The sequence below is a fragment of the Salvia hispanica genome, chromosome 4 (assembly GCF_029641045.1).
Source record: "Salvia hispanica isolate PSC_SH4W2 chromosome 4, Shi_PSC_v1, whole genome shotgun sequence".
Lineage (NCBI taxonomy): Eukaryota > Viridiplantae > Streptophyta > Magnoliopsida > Lamiales > Lamiaceae > Salvia > Salvia hispanica.
This window is the reverse complement of record NC_142695.1, coordinates 55,731,241-55,753,066: the sequence shown is the minus strand read 5'-3', so window position 1 is coordinate 55,753,066 and position 21,826 is coordinate 55,731,241. Positions and strand designations below refer to the sequence as shown.

General features: G+C 40.4%; 5 protein-coding genes across 5 annotated transcripts; 1 reads left to right on the top strand and 4 right to left on the bottom strand.

Moving 5' to 3' along the window:
- Positions 1-4,228: 4,228 nt before the first annotated feature.
- Positions 4,229-11,024, bottom strand: LOC125195470 (putative F-box/LRR-repeat protein 9). Its single transcript, XM_089056907.1, has 2 exons — positions 10,663-11,024; positions 4,229-4,841 (listed from the first exon to the last, which is right to left on the bottom strand). Exons 1-2 carry the CDS (start codon positions 11,022-11,024, stop codon positions 4,229-4,231), a joined length of 975 nt encoding a protein of 324 aa, XP_088913033.1.
- Positions 5,462-7,069, top strand: LOC148929533 (uncharacterized). Its single transcript, XM_089070158.1, has 2 exons — positions 5,462-6,895; positions 7,050-7,069. Exons 1-2 carry the CDS (start codon positions 5,749-5,751, stop codon positions 7,067-7,069), a joined length of 1,167 nt encoding a protein of 388 aa, XP_088926284.1. The 5' UTR covers positions 5,462-5,748.
- Positions 11,025-11,732: 708 nt separating the features above from the next.
- On the bottom strand, positions 11,733-13,267 carry LOC148929532 (putative F-box/LRR-repeat protein 9). Its single transcript, XM_089056906.1, has 2 exons — positions 12,870-13,267; positions 11,733-12,228 (listed from the first exon to the last, which is right to left on the bottom strand). The coding sequence occupies exons 1-2, from the start codon at positions 13,265-13,267 to the stop codon at positions 11,733-11,735; spliced, it is 894 nt and encodes a 297-aa protein (XP_088913032.1).
- Positions 13,268-15,300: 2,033 nt separating this feature from the next.
- Positions 15,301-16,264, bottom strand: LOC148929531 (putative F-box/LRR-repeat protein 23). Its single transcript, XM_089056905.1, has 2 exons — positions 15,900-16,264; positions 15,301-15,736 (listed from the first exon to the last, which is right to left on the bottom strand). Exons 1-2 carry the CDS (start codon positions 16,262-16,264, stop codon positions 15,301-15,303), a joined length of 801 nt encoding a protein of 266 aa, XP_088913031.1.
- A 3,251-nt stretch (positions 16,265-19,515) lies between these two features.
- LOC148929530 (putative F-box/LRR-repeat protein 9) lies at positions 19,516-20,804 on the bottom strand. The gene is made up of 2 exons (XM_089056904.1): positions 20,422-20,804; positions 19,516-20,218 (listed from the first exon to the last, which is right to left on the bottom strand). The coding sequence occupies exons 1-2, from the start codon at positions 20,802-20,804 to the stop codon at positions 19,516-19,518; spliced, it is 1,086 nt and encodes a 361-aa protein (XP_088913030.1).
- Between the last annotated feature and the right edge of the window lie 1,022 nt (positions 20,805-21,826).

Sequence of the window (21,826 nt, the reverse complement as noted above, 5' to 3'; positions counted from 1 at the left end):
TCTTTGGCCCGATGACAAAAATCCTCGACACATCCCCCGTGATAGCCATGTTAATCCCGTCCTCGTCGGTGTGGTCGGGAATGAGGTCGATTGATTCCGCATCCTCACTGTCAGCGCCCAAAAGGACGTAGAACCTCTTTGCGCAAACATGCTCCCGAGTGTACTTCTCCGGGCAGTACCAACAAAGGTTTCGAGCTGTCCTGTCGGCTTTCTCAGCTGCAGATATGTGAATTATTGGGTAGTCGCGCGGGTTACCTTCCCGCTGCTGCTTCGGCTGGGGAGCAACCGGTTTTGGGCCTTCAATCAACTTCGTTCCGGTGGCGGTGGTTGCTGCACCCGTGCGCTGATCACGGCGCTGCCACTGTTGGCGACCGCCAGGCTGGATCGGCTGAGCAGCGGCTGTGCGGCAGGCTGCCAGTTGCTGGGCAAGGGCGATGGCGTCACTCAAGGAAGATGGCCTTCGTGTCAACAACTCATGTCTTAATGAAGAGGCCAGTCCGGCGATGAAGAGGGACGTCAAAGTGCTGTCGCCGACGTTCGAGACCTTTCGGAGGAGGGGTTCGAACTCGGCAAGGTAATCCTCCAGAGAGCCGATTTGTCGCAAGGACGCGAGGCGGCCAACATAGTCCTCGTAGAGATCAGGATCGAAGCGTCGTTTGATATCCAACAAGAAATCCTCCCAACTACGACCTTCGTTGTTAGACTCCCAAAATCCAAACCACTCTGCTGCGGCGTCGTCTAACAAGAATTCTGTGAGGTAAAGCCGGTCCGCCAGGGATGTAAAATTATGATTGTAATACTTCTGGACCTTTTTAATCCATAAATTGACCCCCTCACCACTGAAACGCGGGGGTTCGACCTTAAGCTTCGGCCAAGCATCCGCGTCAAATCCAACTGGTTTGACGAGGACAGAACGAGGCAGCGACCACCCACGTGGTTTCGACGCCGTCACCGTCGCCGTTCCCTCTGGCGGTTTCTTCCCCAAGTCCTCGACCGCAATCTGTAATCGGGTCATATGGTCTTCGACGCTCCTGTTGAGAGACGTCTGGTTTCGCTCGAACGATTCATGGGCGAACCGATTGGCCTGGATCTTCTTTTCATCGTTGGCAAGCCGAATCGTCATGTCATAAATCATTCGTCCAACTTCGTTGAGGGTGAACTCCGTGGGCGGCGTTTTGGTAGACGGGGAACCCTCGTCCGCGGACATCCTGAATGACGGTGGGGGAAGAGTGCGTCAAGAAAGCACCAGTTGATAGGACTGGAGATCCTATCAAGTTGTAGAGCACCAGAAATTTATCGATCTTGTGAGTAACGAATATCAACCCTAACGTGAGGCTAGGGTTTAGAGAGCAAGAGATGAGAAAAAGCGTTGTTTATTACTTTAATTCTCAATGACTCAATCTATGGGAATTCTATTATATATATAGAATTCCCCCTACTTGATTCGGACTTACGATTCGGGAAAGAATCAAGAAGAAAACCCGAAAAGATTTGACTCAATCATAAAAGTAAATAATTCTGCAGAATAAGGAAACAAAATAAAAAACAAATCAAAAACAAATCATATCTCTAACTGCAGTCGTAATCTCGATATCTGGCCGGTCTCGGAGCTTCTCTTCTCGGCCTGTCCTTCTTCACTACTCTGTTCTTCGCTCTGCCTCTCGGAGCTGACTTCCCGTCGTCGCTCAACCCCGAGTTACCCAGCTGCATGGGCTCATGCAGCTGCCTCTCGTCATCGGACGCTGCATTGGTGATTAGGGTCGTATCACCTTGGTCTTGATCTGGAAGGAGCTCTAGGTAAAAGATGTTCTGACCGAATAAAACATCTGAGGCTTCCTTCTGACTACAGTGTTAGTGATTGGGTTATCAAATATCCTGCGTATGAAGATAATATACCTGATGAATTATGATACTACTTACTACTTTGTTTCTTTAAATGCTTTATTTGGCAGCATATTTTATTCTATCTTTCTCCTTCTAATTCCATTATTTAGATCTCGATTGAGTTTCTTGACATTTAAATTCACAAAATTTGTCAATTAGTGACATTATGGTACGGGGCCGTTTTACCCGTATTGTCTCTGTATACCACTTTAAATTTCCTATGTATCAATAGAAACACTTCAGACTTAGTCTACCGTCGGAAAATGCTGTTTAATTCATTGGGCGTGTCGTAATTTTGACAATTCAGATTAATAACGCGCCAAATGACGGGATTCTTGCACACTCTCCAACTTGTAGCACACACGTACTGCGCCCTCAACAAAATATCTGCAACACCCAATCTTAGCAGGATATTCTCCCTCAAATCATCCGGCAGATCGATCCATGGTGGCGATAATGGAAGCGTAGGTGCGGCTGAGGATCATGAAGAGGCAGCCAACGTCGGAATTGGAAGTTCAGTTTGGATCATCGATTCTGATTTCGTTCTCTTGCTCAACATCTTGAATATAAGAACTCCTAGCTAGGTATATCATGGTTATGGATATATAATCAAATAATTACTACAATTAGGTAATAACAACTATTACTACAAATTAATAACCATTAGATTTGAAGATACAATGGTCTATAATTAAGCCTAATTTTAAAATTTAATAAATTAATGGAAAAAAGGTAATTTTAATTTGTTAATTCTTAATTAGTAGATCTCATAAATTTCTCATTGTTTCAATATTATTCTATTTTATTGATAGCAGATTCTATATAATTTTGATGTATATTTATTGATATTAGGAAGGGTTATGTTAGGTTGACAATCATCTTAAATTAATAACTGACAATTATGTCAACAACCTACGCTGTGAATATCAACACGAAGACATTGAAACTCTTGCAAGTCAAAAGGGGTCATTAAGTCGAGGACGGAGGGAGTACATTGATATCTAAGCATGATTGTATTGATACGCGTGTACATATATATCGAAGAAAGATTCAAGATTGTGTTAATTACTTACATGTTTGGTAGGGGTGATAACTCATCTAGCGATGGAAATCCATGAACAAAAATGTTATTTTTGTTTATGGTTTTTAATCCATAGATGAGTTATCACCCCTACCAAACATGGCTTAAATGTATACATACATAATATGGATACATAGTCACATTATAAGTCGAACACAAAATAGTGTATTGATATTGTTCGATTCATTTTTATGATTTATCGTGTTGATACTTTATAGTATATGAATATAACCAATAATGTCTAGTGCAACGAGAACTATTAAATCGAATAACGCGCCACATTGCGGAATTCATGCAGACTCTCCACCATGTAGTACACACTGGCTGCGCAATCTCCAGAATCTCTTCCACATTCAACCTTTTCAGATATTTACCTTCAAATCCTCGGGCAGCTCGAACCATGGCGGGGATGGTGGAGGCGTAGGCACAGGCGCGGCTAAGGATGATGAAGAGGCAGCCACAGTGGGAATTGGAGGTTCGAATTGGATCATCAGCTCGCTCGATTCCGATTTTGCTCCCTTACTCAACAACTACAAGATTAATTAATATTGATTCTAGAATGAAGAGATGACTCATAAGATGCCATTTTTACTATTTGAAAGTGAAAGGTCTAATTACTACTCAAGGACCTAGAAAATAAAAATTGTACTAATAATTTCTGTATAAGATATCATTGTAAACTTTTTTATTGTATTCTCACCTTGGTGATAGTGCATATCTCTCCACGTTTAAGAGAGTTTTCCACATAAAATTTTAGTATTGTTTTTTCCTATTGTCGCTTCTCATTAACATATCATTATATTGATCCATCTATATTAGATACTAGTATACTGTACTCCTAACATATTCTTGCAAATTGCCAACGTTCCTTTATCCACTGTGCCTTAAGATTAGGCCAATCCACTCAATAGTTTAGCAATCCACTGTGCGACGGAAATGCTCTCAAATTTGTTGCCTCGACGATCAAAATCAAAATCAATGACACCACACAGCTGGATTCTTAAAATAATGCCAAGTAAATTATACTAAAATTTTAAAAATATTAAAAGGGATAACAATGTCAATTCTTAATTTAACAATGAGATGCAAATAGCTGAAAAAACAAGCTCCAAATATGAGTAACAAACTGACAATGAGACGTAAATAGCAGGAAAAACAAAATCCAAATGTGGTGCCATTCTCATTTGAAAAAACAAAGGAGCATCATCCTCCACCAACCTAACATAAAAGTGAAGCAACAAAATCTTAGCATTTTCAAGACATCTAGTAATAACCATCAAAATCTTGAATCTTAACAAAATCAGCTAGATCATATTCATAACCACTGTCATAGAAGTTTCCTTGCGATAAGTTATCATTTGATGAATCATCGTCATCATCCCAATCAGAATCCGCATAATCACCTTCAGATTCATGAGAAGACTCAGAATCATGTTCAGATTGACAAGACTCAGAATGGAGTATAAAATCTTTTATTTGGTCAGAACATCTTTTGCCTAGACTCCCTTGTAGATCAAGACCGGAGCATTCCCGAAGATGAAGTGTTTCTAGGCCGGTGCAGCCATCGAGAATCGCTTCCAGTCCCTTATTTTCAATCTTGTGTGAAAAAAGTCGGAGATGGCGCAGGTTAGGCATGTTTTTTCCAATAGCTACAGCATGCTCAGTAAATTCTGGATAACCTCTCCACTTGTTGAAATATGTGAATGATTTCAACATGGGGCAAGAGATACTAATAGTTTCAAAATCTTTGGGACTGAGCATTGGACCCATGATAAGATGCAACTCTTCCAATAGTGGAAGTCTTTTTACCACATCAGTTACATCAATTTCTGCTGTAACACACTCTTCAACGTAAAGGCATCGTAGCTGACTTGATCTGTCAACAGAATAGGAACATATGTATGTAAATTGAATGTGAAAAAAATGCAAATTGAAGCATAAAAAAGTAAACAAAGAACCAAGAATAGGGAGCATGGGTAGTGCATGATTTTAGAATGAAGAGAAGACTCATATTTTTTTTAATCTGTGAGAAAGTGAAATACCTAATTAATATTTTTATGGCCCAGGTAAGGCATGTTAATTTTTTATAGTATTAAATGTGAATTTTATTTTGATTTTGGAGCCTACATGTTCTTGGGCTGTATATTGAAAAATTTATAGAACATGGTGAAATCAACATATTTAATAACTTAATTATTTATATTCTAAAAGCATAAGTGTTGGAGATTTTATCAATAAGTAGAGATGTAAATAGCTGGAAAAACAAACTATATGAAATAGTATGAACAACAATGAGATATAAACAGCTTGAAACACAAACTCCAAATATGGTGCCAACTAAACCATAAAAATAGACAAAGTAGCATCATCCTTCACAAACCTAACATAAAAGTGAAGATCAAGGGAGCATGAGATGTTTTATTCGCTTGCGGCATTTATCACCCAGGGCTCCTTGTAGATCAAGACCATAGCATCCATAACAAAAACAACATGTTAGAAGGAAATCAGGAGCACAATATATGGAATCAAATCATACCATAGATAGAATGCAAATAAATGTAAATTAGGTTTACCATGTATAGAGGTAACCTAGTCTATATAAGCTCTAATCCTTGTACATATTTTGTGTGAAATAAGATTGAATGATTCTACCGATATTTAACATGGCCTCAGAGCAGCAACGATCCTAGGCTCAGAAAATTTTCATCATAGCCAATACATACCAATACCCGACCTGTTCTTAACCAAAATCAGCCCAGAAATTCCAATCCTACACCAAAAACATGTCAGACACAGAGGAAGATACAAAACCGAATCAGGAGCAGACGAAAAGCTTAAGGAACAGCAAGAGCATCACCATAGCATTCAAGTTGAATGGGAAAAACTACCCCTTATGGTCGAGACTGATCAAGGTGAAGATCGGAGGCCGAGGGGCGTACGCCTACATCAAAAACGACCCCCCCGAACCAGGGAGCAAAGGGTTCGATGAATGGGAAGAGAACGATCTAGTAGTATTTTCGTGGATCGTCGACAACATCGAGAACGACATCATATCGGACTTTGCCCACCACCAAACATCGAAAGCGTCGTGGGACAGCCTTGCCGTGACCTTTGAGAATAAGGCGGACAAATACCTCATCTATGATCTGGAAGAAAAGGTAATTGCAATTAGACAGGGAAATCTCGACTTGGAAACATATTACCGTAAACTCCACGGGTTATGGGTGGACATTGATCGCTGCCAGAAACAACCCGTGACTTGTTGCGATAAGGGAGTTGGTCAGTATAGGGTGCATTCGAGCGAGAAGAGGCTGATCAAGTTCCTAACGGGACTGAACCAGGAATACGACTCAATCCGGCGTGACATCTTGAAGGAGGATCCTTACCCATCAGTAGCGGCAGCCTACGGGTGGGTGAAGACGGAGGCGGCTCGACGTCGAATCATGCCACTGACGTCCGCCGCACCCACCGCAGACACCGACGGCAATAACGCCGATTCATCACTTGGGGAGATCGGGCACGGGTTCGCTGCACAGAACAGTCGCCAGCCACATCGGAACGGGTTCTCACCGCGCCCCGCAGCCACCAGCCGGCCGGGAAATCGCCCCGACACCTCAAAATTGTGGTGTTCCTACTGTGGGAAACAAAAACACACATGGGACACTTGCTTTAAACGATTGGGGTATCCGGAATGGTGGGAGGAGCGACAGAAGGCAAGGGTTGCACAGGCTCAGGCGAAATTCGCCGCCGGAGGAGGCGGCAACGAACAAACGCGACGAGCAGAAACCGGAAACCCAAGGGAAACGGCTGGTGTAGGATCGGGAAACCGCCAGGACGGTCAATCCGGCGGCGGCAACGTACGGGGCGCCGGAAACCTAGCCGAGCGGACGGAGACGGCGACTGGAATGGTGGCGGCGCCGCTTCAAGGAGGTAAAGGGTTTGGTTTTAAACCAAACCCTAGAAAAACTCGAATATTGCACATTTACCCCCAGCAGTTTAATGATTTCGAAATTAAACCCCATTCCTTTAGTAAATGCACCCTTGACTCTTTGGATTATGAAATTGACCCCAATTATGTGTCTAGAAATTCTTTTGCACCCCTAGACAATATTTCCGCTGCATTTCATGCCCAAAATATATCTGATACACATACGAGAGGATGGATATTTGATTGTGGTGCGACTGATACTATGACTCCGGAAAAGAATGATTTTGTTGATTTTAATGATGAAGTGACTAAAACATATATTCGGACTGCTAATGGGGAATTGATTACTGTTGTGGGTTCCGGGACCATTGAGATATCTCCAACACTTCGTCTTAAGAATTGTTTATATGTCCCCACATTGTCTCAACGGCTGATGTCTATTAGTCATGTTACTAAGGAACTGAACTGCACTCTTCTAATGCATCCGAATTTTTGTATCTTGCAGGATATTCAGACGAGGAGGATTCTTGGGCGTGGCACTGAGAAGCATGGACTCTACTACGTGGACGAGATAGCTCAAACTGGTAGTGCGATGCTGGCTCAAGGATCCACGAAACAAGAAACTTGGCTCTGGCACCGAAGACTAGGGCACCCCTCTCCTGGTTATTTTAAACTTCTTTACCCGAACATTACTATTCCTGCTGATTTTGCTTGTGAAACTTGTGTTTTGGCCAAGAGCCACAGACAGTCTTTTAAACCTACAAATACTAGAATGAATTCCATATTTTCTTTAGTACATTCTGATGTGTGGGGGCCTGCCCCAATTGTTGGTGGGAATGGGTTTAGATATTTTGTGATATTTGTTGATGATTGCACTAGAATGACATGGATTTATTTTTTGAAACATAAATCTGAGGTATTCGATAGATTTGTCTCCTTTCCCAAATTAATCCAAACACAGTTTCATACTACCATTAAAACTCTTAGGTCCGATAATGGGAGGGAATTTGTTAACAATGCCATGACCCAATTATGCAAAGAAAAAGGAATAATCCACCAAACTTCATGTGCCTATACACCTGAACAAAATGGGGTTGCCGAGAGAAAAAACCGAACCATACTTGAAATGACTCGAGCCCTAATGATCGAATCCAAAGTCCCAAAACATTTTTGGCCCGAAGCCATCGCTACCTCTGTCTACCTTATAAACCGCCTACCTACTAAAACCCTTCGCATGAAAACCCCACTTGATACCCTATCCAAATTGGCCAAAATTCCTGACCACCTAAATCTCGCACCCAAAGTCTTTGGATGTACTGTTTACGTCCATATTCCAAAACATGAAAGGTCTAAACTATCACCTTGTGCTACCAAATGTGTCTTCGTGGGGTACGGGCTGAACCAAAAGGGTTACCGATGTTATGATCGTCTAACCAAAAAAATCACTACCACCATGAATTGCAATTTTTTGGAAACCGAATTCTTTTACCACCAAACCCACCTTAGTAGTCAGGGGGAGAGTGATCCAGGTAGTACAGTGGACTACCTAAGTTGGGTTGTGCCAGTTCCAAGCTCTTCGATTGAGGATCCACCAGAACCCGCTGTCACTACTGCCGAGCAGGTCTTGCCACTAGAGTCAGCTCATCCACCTCAGAATTCTCCTCCGACGATATCCGAGGTAATTCCTGAACCCGATCCCAGCTCTGTTTCGGTTTCTACTGATTCTGTTAACACAGAACCACGAGAAGAGGAGAATGTTATTGATGGAGACACAGGACGGTATGCACTTCCCTATCGGAGTACAAGGGGAATACCACCGAAGCGATACTCCCCAGAAAAGATTGGCAAGAAGAGTCGCTATGGAGTGGTGAATTTTGTGCAAGGGAACTTAACCAAAATGGCCCGGGCATTTGAGGCTGCATTGTATGAGGAGGAAGAGATCCCACAGTCAGCCGAGGAAGCTATGAAGATTAAGCACTGGAGAGAAGCTATGTTTACTGAGATGAAGGCATTAATGAAGAACAATACGTGGGTGAAAGGGAAGTTACCCGAAGGAGTGAGGACTGTTGGGTGCAGATGGGTATTTACCATTAAGAGAAGACCAGATGGTACGATTGAAAGATACAAAGCCCGACTTGTGGCGAAGGGGTACACCCAGACTTATGGCATAGACTACGACGAGACCTTTTCCCCAGTAGCAAAGATCAACACAGTGAGAGTTCTGTTCTCGATTGCCGCAAATAAGGATTGGCCACTTCATCAGTTTGATGTGATCAATGCCTTCCTTCATGGAGAGTTGCCAAAGCCAGTTTATATGGAACCTCCGCCTGGGTTCACGGAAGAATTTCAAGATGGGGACATCTGCCAACTAAAGAAGACATTGTACGGGCTAAAGCAGTCCCCACGTGCATGGTTCGGAAGGTTCACCGAAGTGATGAAGAAATATGGGTACAAACAGAGCATATCCGACCATACTCTGTTCCTAAAGATGAAAGATGGTAAGATCACGTGCCTCATTATATATGTTGACGACATGATCATTACAGGAGATGATACAGAGGAGATAGCTGAGCTAAAGAAGAACTTGTTTCAAGAATTTGAGATGAAAGACTTGGGTTTTTTGAAGTATTTTCTTGGAATAGAAGTCCTACGGTCGAAGAAGGGGATATTTATAAATCAGAGGAAATATGTGTTGGACTTACTTGCTGAGATTGGGATGCTAGACTGTAAGCCAGCAGACACCCCAATGGTTCAGAATCATGGATTGCAGATGAAGGAAGGAGCTAAACCAACAGATAGAGGAAGATATCAGAGACTAGTTGGGAAATTGATCTACCTTTCCCACACGAGGCCGGACATTGCTTATGCTGTAGGAGTGGTGAGTCAGTTTATGCATGCACCTCAAGAAGAACACTGGGAGGCAGTTTTGAGGATTGTTCGATACTTGAAGGGGACAACGGAGCACGGGCTCATGTTTGAGAAACACAATCACATGGAGATACATGGATTTACTGATGCCGACTGGGCAGGGAATCCGAACGACAGGAAATCAACCGCGGGATACTTTACCTTTGTTGGAGGTAATCTTGTTACATGGAGAAGCAAGAAACAGAAAGTGGTGGCACTCTCTAGTGCAGAGGCAGAATTTCGAGGAATTAGAAGTGGGTTGACAGAGATATTATGGCTAAGGAAACTCATGAACGAGTTGGGTCTTCGCCCAGTCCAACCGTGTAGACTCTTTTGTGATAACAAAGCGGCGATTAGCATCTCGGAAAATCCGGTACAACATGATCGAACCAAGCATGTGGAAGTTGATAGACATTTCATAAAGGAGAACATCGAAGCAAAGATAGTTGAGATGCCATATGTCAAGTCTGAAGATCAACTGGCGGACATTCTGACCAAGGCGGTGAACTCAAAATCGTTTCAAGAAGTACTAGGCAAGTTAAGTATCGGGAATCCCATTACTTAACTTGAGGGGGAGTGTTAGAAGGAAATCAGGAGCACAATATATGGAATCAAATCATACCATAGATAGAATGCAAATAAATGTAAATTAGGTTTACCATGTATAGAGGTAACCTAGTCTATATAAGCTCTAATCCTTGTACATATTTTGTGTGAAATAAGATTGAATGATTCTACCGATATTTAACACAACACAACTTGTTACATAAAATTGTTGTTAACATATTCATCCAACAAGATATAAAAAAGCAAGTGTATATTAGCAATAACAAAGCACATAGAGAAGAGAATCGTGTTATACCGCTTAGAATCGTAATTTAGAAACCTATAGACTCCAGCAAAACTAGTAACTGATAGGTCGACCAATTGTCCCTGGCTACGATCCACTGCAAAACGGCATATGTCATCGAATTCCTCGCTCCCCCATTGTTGACAATCCAAATCAATCACGCGCCACAAGGAGGGATTCTTGCAGATTCTCCACCATGTACTGCACACCAACTGCGCTCCCATCATATCTTCAATGCGCAGCCTTTGCAGGATATTCATTGTCAAATCATCGGGTAATTCGGTCCATGGCGGCGATGGTGGTGGGTATGAGGAGGAAGAGGCAAACATCTTCGATTTTTTGTTGATTAGGCTTTCCATGATAGTATTCTCCATACGTACGAATTGATTTTTCCTTCGTTTTTATTAGGAGTAATTGTTTTCACTGTTAAAAGATTTAAGAGTACAAAACTCAATATAATATTATATTCAATGTTTGTTTTTTTAGTTCGACAACGAGGCTTTTATACAAGCAAGGGAAAATCCTAAACTTAAAAAGAAAATAACTAAAAGGAAAATTAAAAAAAAAACCTAATTTTTGTAGAATTAAAAACAATTACTAGTATTTTCCTTCTACTAATTCTACGAAATAGGAAATAAATAATATCTAAAATATAACTTGCTTAGACACTAAGTCTTGTCTTCTATGACTTCACCGGTTCTTATTCTCAAGAGACTGGAGAGAGTATTAAATAGTATTAATCGTAAATTTGATTTTTCATTTTAGAGCCTAACTATTTTTTTACTATATATTGAAAAAAATATTTTATCACGTAGAGATGTAAATAGCTGTAAAAACAAACTCCAAATAAATGAATAACTTAGATGTAAACAGCTGGTAAAACAAACTCCAAATATGAATAACAATTAGATGTAAAAAGCTGGTAAAACAAACTCCAAGTACGGTTCCAACTAAAAACACTTGAAAAAAACAATGTAGCATCATCCTTCACCAACCTAACATAAAAGTGAACCATCAAAATCTTAGAATTTTCAACACAAATAGTCAGAACCCTCAATCTTCAAATCCTCGTACAATTCATATTAATAATGACCGTCGACATCACCTAGCAAGACTAATAAGGCACCAAGGTCAAAAGGCTCAGGGGCAACAATAGAAAGATCTTTTATTTGGTCAGAACATCTTTTACCTAGACCGCCCTGTAGATCAAAACCAGAGCATTCCAGAAGATGAAGTGATTCTAGGCTGGTGCAGCCATCGAGAATCGCTTCCAGTCCGTTATTTTCAATCTGAAGATTAACAAGTCGGAGATGGCACAAGTTAGGCATGTTTTCTCCAATAGCTACTGCATGCTCTGAAAATTCTTCCTGATGAGCAGAACACCAATGGTTATTAAACGTGAATGACTTCAACTTGGGGCAAGAGATGCCAATGCTTTCAAAATCTTTCGGATTGAGACTTGGCATCATGGTAAGATGCAACTCTTCCAATTGTGGAAGATTTTTTATCGCCACAGTCAAAGCACTATTGTCATTTATAGTATACACATCAACTGTAAGGCATCGTAGATGACTTGATCTGTTGAATGTGGGAAAGAAGAATGGGAAAAGAATATCAACACAAAAAACCAGAGGAAACTTGTAAAAAGAAAGGATGGGAACCAAAGCAACAATGCCAAGATTTTATAAAGCTTTGCTCCACCTCCACAATGAAATATGAGTAAACAAGATAAATAATGAGCATAGAGGAAGCGAAGAAATAGCAAAATGAGAAAATCTAAATCCAACAAGATAATTTAGCATATTTATAATTCGTCAAACAAGTTAAAAGAAAGTGCTATTGTTACTCAATGAAATTCATCTTGAAACATACAGAAAAGTAAATTCAAAAGTAGTTGGAGTATTATCACAATTTCAATTAAATGCAATTACAAAAATAGTTCTTCTAAGGCTATACAATTAGATATAAAACTTCTAGGTCTATCCATCGATTCCAAAGCACAATCCTATACCACCAAAATTTCAATGTTTATAGCACAAGCCTTTTTAGTATTCACTCAACTTTTGATGAAATTGTAAACAGTGAGCACAAAAGTATTCACTTCACTTAAGCCTTGGACCAAACATGGAAGTTGTTCCAAATATAGCTAGATTAGAAGTTAAAATGAATTAAAACACAAAAACTTAACCAAACACCAAAAATAGTGAGCACAAAAGTACCGGTCAGCTATGTAGTTTAGCAAGCCATCCACTTCAAAACCGGTAAGCTTTAGCTCGAGCAATTGTCCCTGACTACGATCCACTGCACAGCGGCAAATGATCTCAAATTTGTCATCCGCGCATCGTAGATAACTCAAATCAATAACGCGCCACATGACGGGATTCATGCAGACTCTCAACCATGCACTACACACTAGCTGCGCACTCTCCAGAATCTCTTCCACATCCAACCTTTGCAGGATATTCGCCGTCAAATCCTCGGGCAGCTCGATCCATGGCGGCGACGGTGGAAGCAGAGGCGCGGCTGAGGATGATGGAGAGGCAGCAATGGTGAGATCTGGAAGCTCAGTTTGGATCATTAGCTCCCTCGATTCCGATTTTGCTCCCTTGCTCAACATTTTCAACGATTATGGGTTTGGACTTTGGTTAATATAGGAGGCATATCATGTGAGTATATATACACACATGCTAATGACAATTGACATGATTGTATTGAAAATTGAAATAAGAGGCTCTTCGTTAACTGCCCACGACTCTTCTTATTCATGTAATTATATATAGACAAATTTAGTAAATGAGTTTGAGCTTTCAAGATTAATTAAACAATTATAGTGGAATAAGGGTCTCACATGGAGGAGTTTGAGGTGTGTATTTAATGCCTATTTTTAGAAAGATTTCAATTGGGACAATCTTTGCCGGGAGAGAACGAAAATAGTAAAATGGGATGGAGGGAGTACTACTTTTTCTTTTGCCACTAAAAACGATCCATTTTCAACAGGCATGTCTGCTTTTATTTGATTGAATTGTATTTTTTATTTGAAATCCAACTGTTGGGATTGTGTTAGGCTTTCAATTGGAGAGGCGGCGGCCATGCTGAAGATCTTCGAATGTTAAGTGTGTGTAGTGTTGGGAATGTGAATGAATGAGTTTAGTTTGTTAGGTTTCCTCTTTCTATGGAGTTTGTTAGCAGAATTCATGATTAGTAAGATAGTGGCGAAGTTGGTTAAAAATTTGCAAATTATTTGGATTGAAGATTTAATTTTGTATTACCAAAATCATTATTGAAAATTTGAAATGTCGAATAAGTTGCTGGGAGAAAAGATAAACCAACATCAATTACTAGTAATTAAGAGGCTCTTATTCGGTAACTCCTACGAGGCTACGACCCTTATGATTCATGTGTTTAATTGTAATTAAATATGGACTAATTGAATAATGAGTATGAGCATTCATTGTTGATTAATGAAGATTTTAAATTGAAGAGATCAACTCAGCCATTTTTACTATTTAAAAGTGAAACTGAAGAGTCTAATTACTACTGACGAACCAAGAAAATAAAAATTGTAATTCCGTCCCATAATAATTTACACTTTTAATGCATAATTAATAAAATAAGAAATAAGAAAAAAGAAAAAACTATTAAAGTCCGCCTCATTAAAGAAAAAGTTTCTGAATTTAAAATATACATATTTTTGTGAAATGGACTAAAAAGAAAAAAAGTATATGTTATTATTGCCTTAAAATTAAGCCTATTCCACCCAATAGATTAGTAAAATAGCCACTTAAAAATCAAAAAGCTTTAGCTCGAGCACTTGTCTGTGGTGCGGCAATCCACTGCGCGATGGAAAATGATCTTAAATTCGTTGGCCGCATAACATCGACGATAAAAATAAAAATCAATGACACACCACACGGCTTGATTGATCTTAAAAGCCAAGTAAATTACTATAAAATTTTGGGATATTGGCATCTAATATCACGAAACTTTCAAAAAGTTGAGTTTTTCCCACGAACTTTAAAATTGACAAATAATATCACGAACTTTACCCCTTGTTTGTTTTTTCCCACGAATGGAAAAATTCTTCAAATAAACGGATATTTTTTCGTAATTTCTCAACAACAATTTTGAGAGCTTCAAGTTTTTCAATCTTTGAAGATAGTTTTTCTTGAAACACATCCTCCAAAATTGTTCTTCAATCTATTAAAATAACATGAATTTTTACCATTCGTGGGAAAAAACAAACAAGGGGTAAAGTTCGTGATATTATTTGTCAATTTTAAAGTTCGTGAGAAAAACCCAACTTTTTGAAAGTTTCGTGATATTAGAGGCCAATATCTCTAAAATTTTAAAATATTAAATACATTAAAAAGGATAACAATGTCAATTCTGAAACTAACAATGAGATGTAAATAGCTGGAAATAAAAACCCAAATGTGGTGCCATTTGAAAAAACTAAGTAGCATCATCCTTCACCAACCTAACATAAAAGCGAAGCAACAAAATCTTAGCATTTTCAAGACATATAGTAATAACCATCAACATCTTGAATCCTAATAAAAATCAGCTGGATCATATTCATAACCACGTAGTATCATAGAAGTTGCCTTGCAATAAGTCATCATTTGATGAAACATGTTCAGATTGACAAGACTAAGAACTGATTATAAGATCTTTTATTTGCTCAGAACATCTTTTGCCTAGACCGCCTTTTAGATCAAGACCATAGCATCTCTCAAGACGGAGTGTTTCAAGGTAGGGACAGCCATCAAGAATCGCTTCCAGCCCCTCATTCTTGGTCCGTAGCCCCTCAAGTCCGAGATGGCGCAAATTAGGCATGGTTTTCCCAATTGCAACACCATACTCGATGCTGTATCTTCCATCATCCACATCTTCTGGATACTCGTTATAAACAAATGATTTCAACATGGGGCAAGAGATGCCAATGCTCTCGAATTGTTCGATACTGAGCATTGGCATCTCGATAAGGTGCAACTCTTCCAATTGTGGGAGTTTCTCTAATGCATCATTCAAAGCATCTCCTATTTCATCATACCCTATGAGTGTAAGGCTTCGAAGCTGACTTGATCTGTCAAATTCACATTACTATTTCATTATAAAGCTTTTATCCATAACAGAAACTACACAACTTGTTACATAAAATTGTTGTTCATATTCATCCAACAAGATATAAAAAAAGCAAGTGTTTATTAGCAATAACAAAACATATAGAGAAGAGAATCGTGTTATACCGCTCAGCAACGTAATTCAGAAACCCATAGTCTCCAGCGAAACTAGTAACCAATAGGTCGATCAATTGTCCCTGGCTACGATCCACTGCAAAATGGCATATGTCATCGAATTCCTCGTTCCCCCATTGTTGACTATCCAAATCAATCACGCGCCACAAGGAGAGATTCTTGCAGATTCTCCACCATGTACTGCACACCAACTGCGCTCTCATCATATCATCAATGTGCAGCCTTTGCAGGATATTCATTGTCAAATCATCAGGCAGTTCGGTCCATGGCAGCGATGGTGGTGCGTCTGAGTAGGAAGAGGCGAACATCTTCGATTTTTTGTTGATTAGGTTTCCATGATGGTATTCATTCTCCATACGTATGAATTGATTTTTCATTAGGAGTAATTGTCTTCACCGCAAGAACTCAATGAATTGAGAATTTATGAGTATGAGAACTAAATTTAAAATTATTGTTCAAAATATGCCTTTTTTTATTTCAACAATGAAACCTTTATCCAAGCAAAGGAAGTTCCTAAACTTAAAAGGAAAATAACTATAAACAAAAAAGGAAAACCTAAATTGATAAAAGGAAAAACAGTTACTCTTAATATTTTTCATCTACTAATTCTACTAAATAGGAAGTGAATAAAATCTAAAATATAGCTTGCTTATGCCATTCACAACGCTTGCCTCTTATCCGTCTCTTAACCGTCTCATCTCTTAACTATTCATGGGCGCCACTGTACTTTTCAGCTCATCTCTTAACTAAGAGACAGCACCTGCAACCCTCCATCTCTTAACCGTCTCTCATATGGGCTGCAACTTGGCCAGGATTCATTTTTGAGAGGTCCGCCATTGTGGCGACTATGTACATGGACATTAGGGTGTGCGAGCCCGTGCCCGTGCCCGTGCTGGAGCCCGAGCCCTCGCCCGCCTGGCTTGGTCCGCCGCGGCCCATCCCTCTCGCTCTCGCTCTCCCCCTGGCTCTAGCCGCCTTCGCCGCCTTGGTCCCTTGCGGCCGATGTCGTGCACCGGAAGAAGAACCCCCTACATCATCGGTTGGCGTGCCCTCACGTGAGGTGTTGCCTTCGCCGCCATCACTAGACGAGTAGTGGCCACGCGGCGTGTGCTTCGTGCGTTTCGAGACCGAGCTCGACTCGACACCGCCAGCCCACCTGTCAAGGTGGTGGACTTGCGACCAAATATCGACAAGCTTGAAATCTTTGCCGACGTCGTCTTTGAAGACCCGCAACGCCGCTCTCAGAATGTCGGCTCCACTGGCTCCGCTCTGATAATTCGCCTCTTCTTCCCTGTATATGGCGCAGAATTTTTTGACATCTCTGTCGCATCGGTCCCAATGATTGCGGAGCTTCTTCACGTTGCGGAGAACGGTATTTGTCGGCCTTCGGGCGTTGTAAACTTCGGTGACTTTTTGCCAAAAGCACTTGTGGGTTTGTTGATTCCCGACGACAGGATCGTATGAGACGTTGATTCAAGCGTCGTACAGAGCCAACGTCTCGGCTTGGCTGTATGCATGACGGCTGCCGTCTCTACCAACCTCTGCAGCCGCTGCCTCCTCTTCCTCCTCTTCTTCCTCGGCATTGACGCCGAGAATGAGGTTGATCCTGCCGGAGCCGGAACCGGAGCCTCCACCAATTGGCCAGTCGGGCAAACTGCGATCAGGCGCCATAAAATTCTCCGGAATTTGGGATAATCCCGGCGATTGGCCGTACCTCTAGGGGGAGGGACGATAGTATGCATCCACATCAAAATGTGGTGTTTGGTACGCCGGCGGGGTGGTCGAGCCTTGGGTGCCCGGCAACGAACCGGGAGTACCCAAACAGTTGTACATGCTCGCCCAATCGTCGAACGAGTTCAAGTCGAACACGCCGGAGCGCCGCCTGCCGGAGCCGCCGCCGCTGGAGTTTCCATCGCCGGACATTTTTTCAATAATTTGAGAGTAGTGTTTGTGTGTAAAATGGAAGAGAAATGAGGAATGAAAGTTGTGTTTGAGTGTAAAATGGTGAATGGTGTGTGTAGTATATTTATAGAAGAATAAAAAAAAAAAAAAATTTGAAAAATTCGACCGTTTGAATTTTATTTTTTTTTTTAATTAAATTCGATTTTTTCGAATTTATAAAAAAAAAATATTACGTCATAAATACGACGCCGACTCGCGGGCCGGCGAGTGGGCGTCACGCAACGCTCCAGCGCGCGCCACGTGGGCGCGCGCGTCTCGCCGTGTCGCGTCGCACGACAAGATGTCTCGTCTCGTCGAGACGAGACGAGCCTCGCAACGCTGACTCGATGCTGGCTCGTCTCGTCGAGACAAGACCGAGCCAAACACTGACGGACCCAGGTGGGGTCGAGTGGGGTCGACCGACCCCACCGTGGTCCTACGAGCACTGCCGGAAACTGCATTCTTGGACCTCGGAGATCCCGCACAACTCCATCTTCGACCCCACCGAGCTCCGCCTTGACCGCGAGCGACGGACTTCCACCACAATCCTTCAGCCTTTGCAGTAAATAAAATGGGAGATAAAGAAAATTCGTGAGTAAAATAGAATAGATGAGAGAGATGGAGAGAGAGATGAACACATAGAAAGAGCAGAGAGTTTAGACGAAGAAGAAGATACGTTTAATGCTTATTTTATTTAATTAAATGGGCTAAATATATGGGCCCATTATTGAATTCGTTGCTACCCTATGATAATAAAAGATAGATCCATTGATTAATGGAAGATAATTATATTATATTTATATTTTATTTTATTTATTGATTTTTTTTTCAATTATTGCTAAACATGAAAGTATTTATTTAAAAAATGTTTAAATATATCATTAAAAATAAATATTTAAATTATAATAGTATACTCCCTCCGTCCGCCATTAGGAGTCTCATTCATTGGCGGTACGGGTTTCAAGAAATGTTAAGAAAAATGGGTGGAAAAAAGTTAGTGGAATAGAGGTCTCACTTGTATATATTAATTTTAAATGAAACATGAGTAAAAATGAATTAGGTGAAGGTGAGACCCTATTTAACATTTATGGTAAAAGTGAACCTGCACTCCTATTCGCGGTCAGACTAAAATAGAAAAAATGGGCTCCTATTCGCGGACGTAGGGAGTATTTTTTTAAATAATTATAGTACTATTATTTTTGTATTATATTCGACCCCACGAGTTTCGATTCCTGGATCCGTCATTGGAGCCAAAATCGAGCCCGCGTTGCTGATGCTCTTATGCACCAAGTCTTGTATTGTATGACTTCACCCGTTCTAATTCTCAAGAGAATGGAGAGAGTATTTAATAGTAGTATTAATTGTAAATTTGACTTTGATTTTAGAGCCTGGCTATCTTTTACAATATATATAGAAAATATTATTTCATCACCAAGTAATGATGTAAATAGCTGTAAAAACAAACTCCAAATCATATGAATAACAATTTGATGTAAACAGCTGGTAAAACAAAGTCCATGTATGGTTCCAACTAAAACCACTTATAAAAAACAAAGTAGTAGCATCATCCTTCACCAACATATCATCCTTCACCAACATAAAACATAAAAGTAAACCATCAAAATCTTAGAATTTTCAAGACAAATAGTAAGAACCCTCAAAATCTTCAATCCTCGTACTCTTCGTATTCATAATCACTTTCGTCTAGCAAGCGAGAGGTAAGGCCCCAGAATATAGGCTCACAGGCATGGATAGAAAGATCTTTTATTTGGTCAGAACATCGTTTTCCTAGACCCCCTTGTAGATGTAGACCAGAGAAATGCCGAAGATGAAGTGATTCAAGGTTGGGGGCATGGATAGAAAGATCTTTTATTTGGTCAGAACATGGACCGAACTGCCCGAAGATGTAGCTGACTTGATCTAAAGACTTAGGATGCAGCCTCAGATCTTTTATTTGCTCAGAACATCTTTTGCCTAGATCCCCTTGTAGATCAAGACCCGAGCATCCACTAAGTTCGAGTGATTCAAGGTGGGGGCATCCATTGAGAATCACTTCTAGTCCCTTATTTTCAAAGTGAAGTTGACAGAGTCGGAGATGTCGCAGATTAGGCATGGCTTTTCCAATTGCTACAACTTGCCATGTCATGTCTTCGACTACACCGACACCCCAAGAGTTGCTACAGTTGCTATATGTAAAAGATCTCAACATGGGGCAAGAGATGCCAATGGTTTCACAATCTTTGGGATTGAGATCTGTTGGCATGATAAGGTGCAATTCTTCTAATAGTGGAAGTTTTTTTATTACCTTAGTCAAAGCAGATGGTTTTATCTCAAAGTATGCAAGTGTCAAGCTTCGGAGCTGACTAGATCTGTCAAAAGAGTACAATATCTGTTATTCTTGGAGAACAATGAATGAGGAAAATTATTGTTAACATATTCAATTAACAAGATAAAAGTAAAACACAAGTGTTGTGACTTATGAGCAAGAGAATATTGTGTTAGAACAAATTAAATCACAAACAATTAAGTGAGAATGATGTGTGGTGCATTATAGCAAATGAAAGAATTTTACCGATCAGCTGCGTAGTTTAGCAACCCATGCCCATCAAAATAAGAAAGTTTTAGCTCGACCAATTGTCCCTTGCTACGATCCACTGCACAACGGCAAATGGCCTCAAATTTGTTGTCTTGGCGGCAACGCATATTGTCCAAATGAATAACGCACCACATGGCAGGATTCTTGCAGACTTTCCACCACGTACTACACACTAGCTGCGCACTCTCGAGTCTCTCTTCAGCACTCAATCTTTGTAGAATATTTGTCGTCAAATCCTCGGGCAGTTCGGTCCATGGCGGTGATGGTGGTGGAGGCTGGGCTGAGGATGAAGAGGCGGCTGTCGGTATTGGAGGTTTTGTTTGGATCATCGCCTCGTTGGATTCGGATGTCGTTCCCATGCTCACTATCTTGGGATTTTTCAGGTGTATAAATTGGATGGTTATAGGGTTGAGTGATGTTTCCTCGATTCAAGTGCTCACAAAGACACGACCCTTCGTGTTCTAAATCAGAATTAAGATATGATGAAAGTGAACAAACGGAGTAGTTTTTGAAGTGAATGATGGTTAAGTCAAATTTAACTAAGATGAAGCACCTCGGTTTGACTTCAATTATTGAGATTGAGATCAATGGTTTTTATGTCCAACAAATCCCAAATTTTATACCATCAAAAACTAGTTTATTTGCTAAAAAATAGGTTTGTATATGCATTTATTCAAAGTATATATATGCAAAGTGTATAATATTGTGGTCATATATTTATGATTTGTGTATAATTTTTTTATTTTTTAAGAACCATAAATATAATTAGTGCATATTTTTATTCAAATTTTTGAAAATATAGGAAGGAAATTCAAATATAAAAATAAAAAATAAAGTTAAAGGCTATTAAGTCTTTTTAACTTGTCCACTTACTATATTTATTATTAAATCTATAATTAATACATCAAATTATTAATATAGCCTTATTTTGATTGTACAAAATTTGGTTGTTTATCATTACTCTTTTATGTCAACCGTCTAATTCTAACTTTTACTCCATTTAGTAGTACTACTATGAAAAAAAAAAGTCACGTGAGAACATAATAAGGGCATCCGCAGCGCGGCTCGCCACCGGTTTGGTCTCGTCCCGGCAAGACGCGACGGCGGCGAGACCGCGTTGCAACAGATATCTCGTCCCGACGAGATTGGATATCCCGTCGCGCGTCGCGCGTGGAAGAGGCTGACCACGATCTGTCTCGCCACGCGCGCGGGCCACGTGGCACACGCTGGCGTGCGGCGTGACGCCCACTTGCCGGCACGCGAGTGGGCGTCGTAATAATGACATCATAATTCGATTTTGAAAAAATTAAAAAACGGTAATGTGATCGTTCAAAGGTCGATTTTTAAATTTATTTATTTATTTTTTATTCTATAAATACTC

What these genes read in the sequence shown, in the direction of transcription:
- LOC125195470 (XM_089056907.1), bottom strand. Translation starts at nt 11,024, where the DNA reads ATGGAGAATACTATCATGGAAAGCCTAATCAACAAAAAATCGAAGATG. An exon ending in CTAAATTACGATTCTAAGCG is followed by an intron (nt 4,842 to 10,662) that starts GTATAACACGAT and finishes TTCTGTTGACAG; the next exon opens with ATCAAGTCAGCTACGATGCC.
- LOC148929531 (XM_089056905.1), bottom strand. Translation starts at nt 16,264, where the DNA reads ATGGAGAATGAATACCATCATGGAAACCTAATCAACAAAAAATCGAAG. An exon ending in CTGAATTACGTTGCTGAGCG is followed by an intron (nt 15,737 to 15,899) that starts GTATAACACGAT and finishes TGAATTTGACAG; the next exon opens with ATCAAGTCAGCTTCGAAGCC.
- LOC148929533 (XM_089070158.1), top strand. Translation starts at nt 5,749, where the DNA reads ATGTCAGACACAGAGGAAGATACAAAACCGAATCAGGAGCAGACGAAA. An exon ending in GGCGGCGCCGCTTCAAGGAG is followed by an intron (nt 6,896 to 7,049) that starts GTAAAGGGTTTG and finishes TTATGTGTCTAG; the next exon opens with AAATTCTTTTGCACCCCTAG.
- LOC148929532 (XM_089056906.1), bottom strand. Translation starts at nt 13,267, where the DNA reads ATGTTGAGCAAGGGAGCAAAATCGGAATCGAGGGAGCTAATGATCCAA. An exon ending in CTAAACTACATAGCTGACCG is followed by an intron (nt 12,229 to 12,869) that starts GTACTTTTGTGC and finishes CACATTCAACAG; the next exon opens with ATCAAGTCATCTACGATGCC.
- LOC148929530 (XM_089056904.1), bottom strand. Translation starts at nt 20,804, where the DNA reads ATGGGAACGACATCCGAATCCAACGAGGCGATGATCCAAACAAAACCT. An exon ending in CTAAACTACGCAGCTGATCG is followed by an intron (nt 20,219 to 20,421) that starts GTAAAATTCTTT and finishes CTCTTTTGACAG; the next exon opens with ATCTAGTCAGCTCCGAAGCT.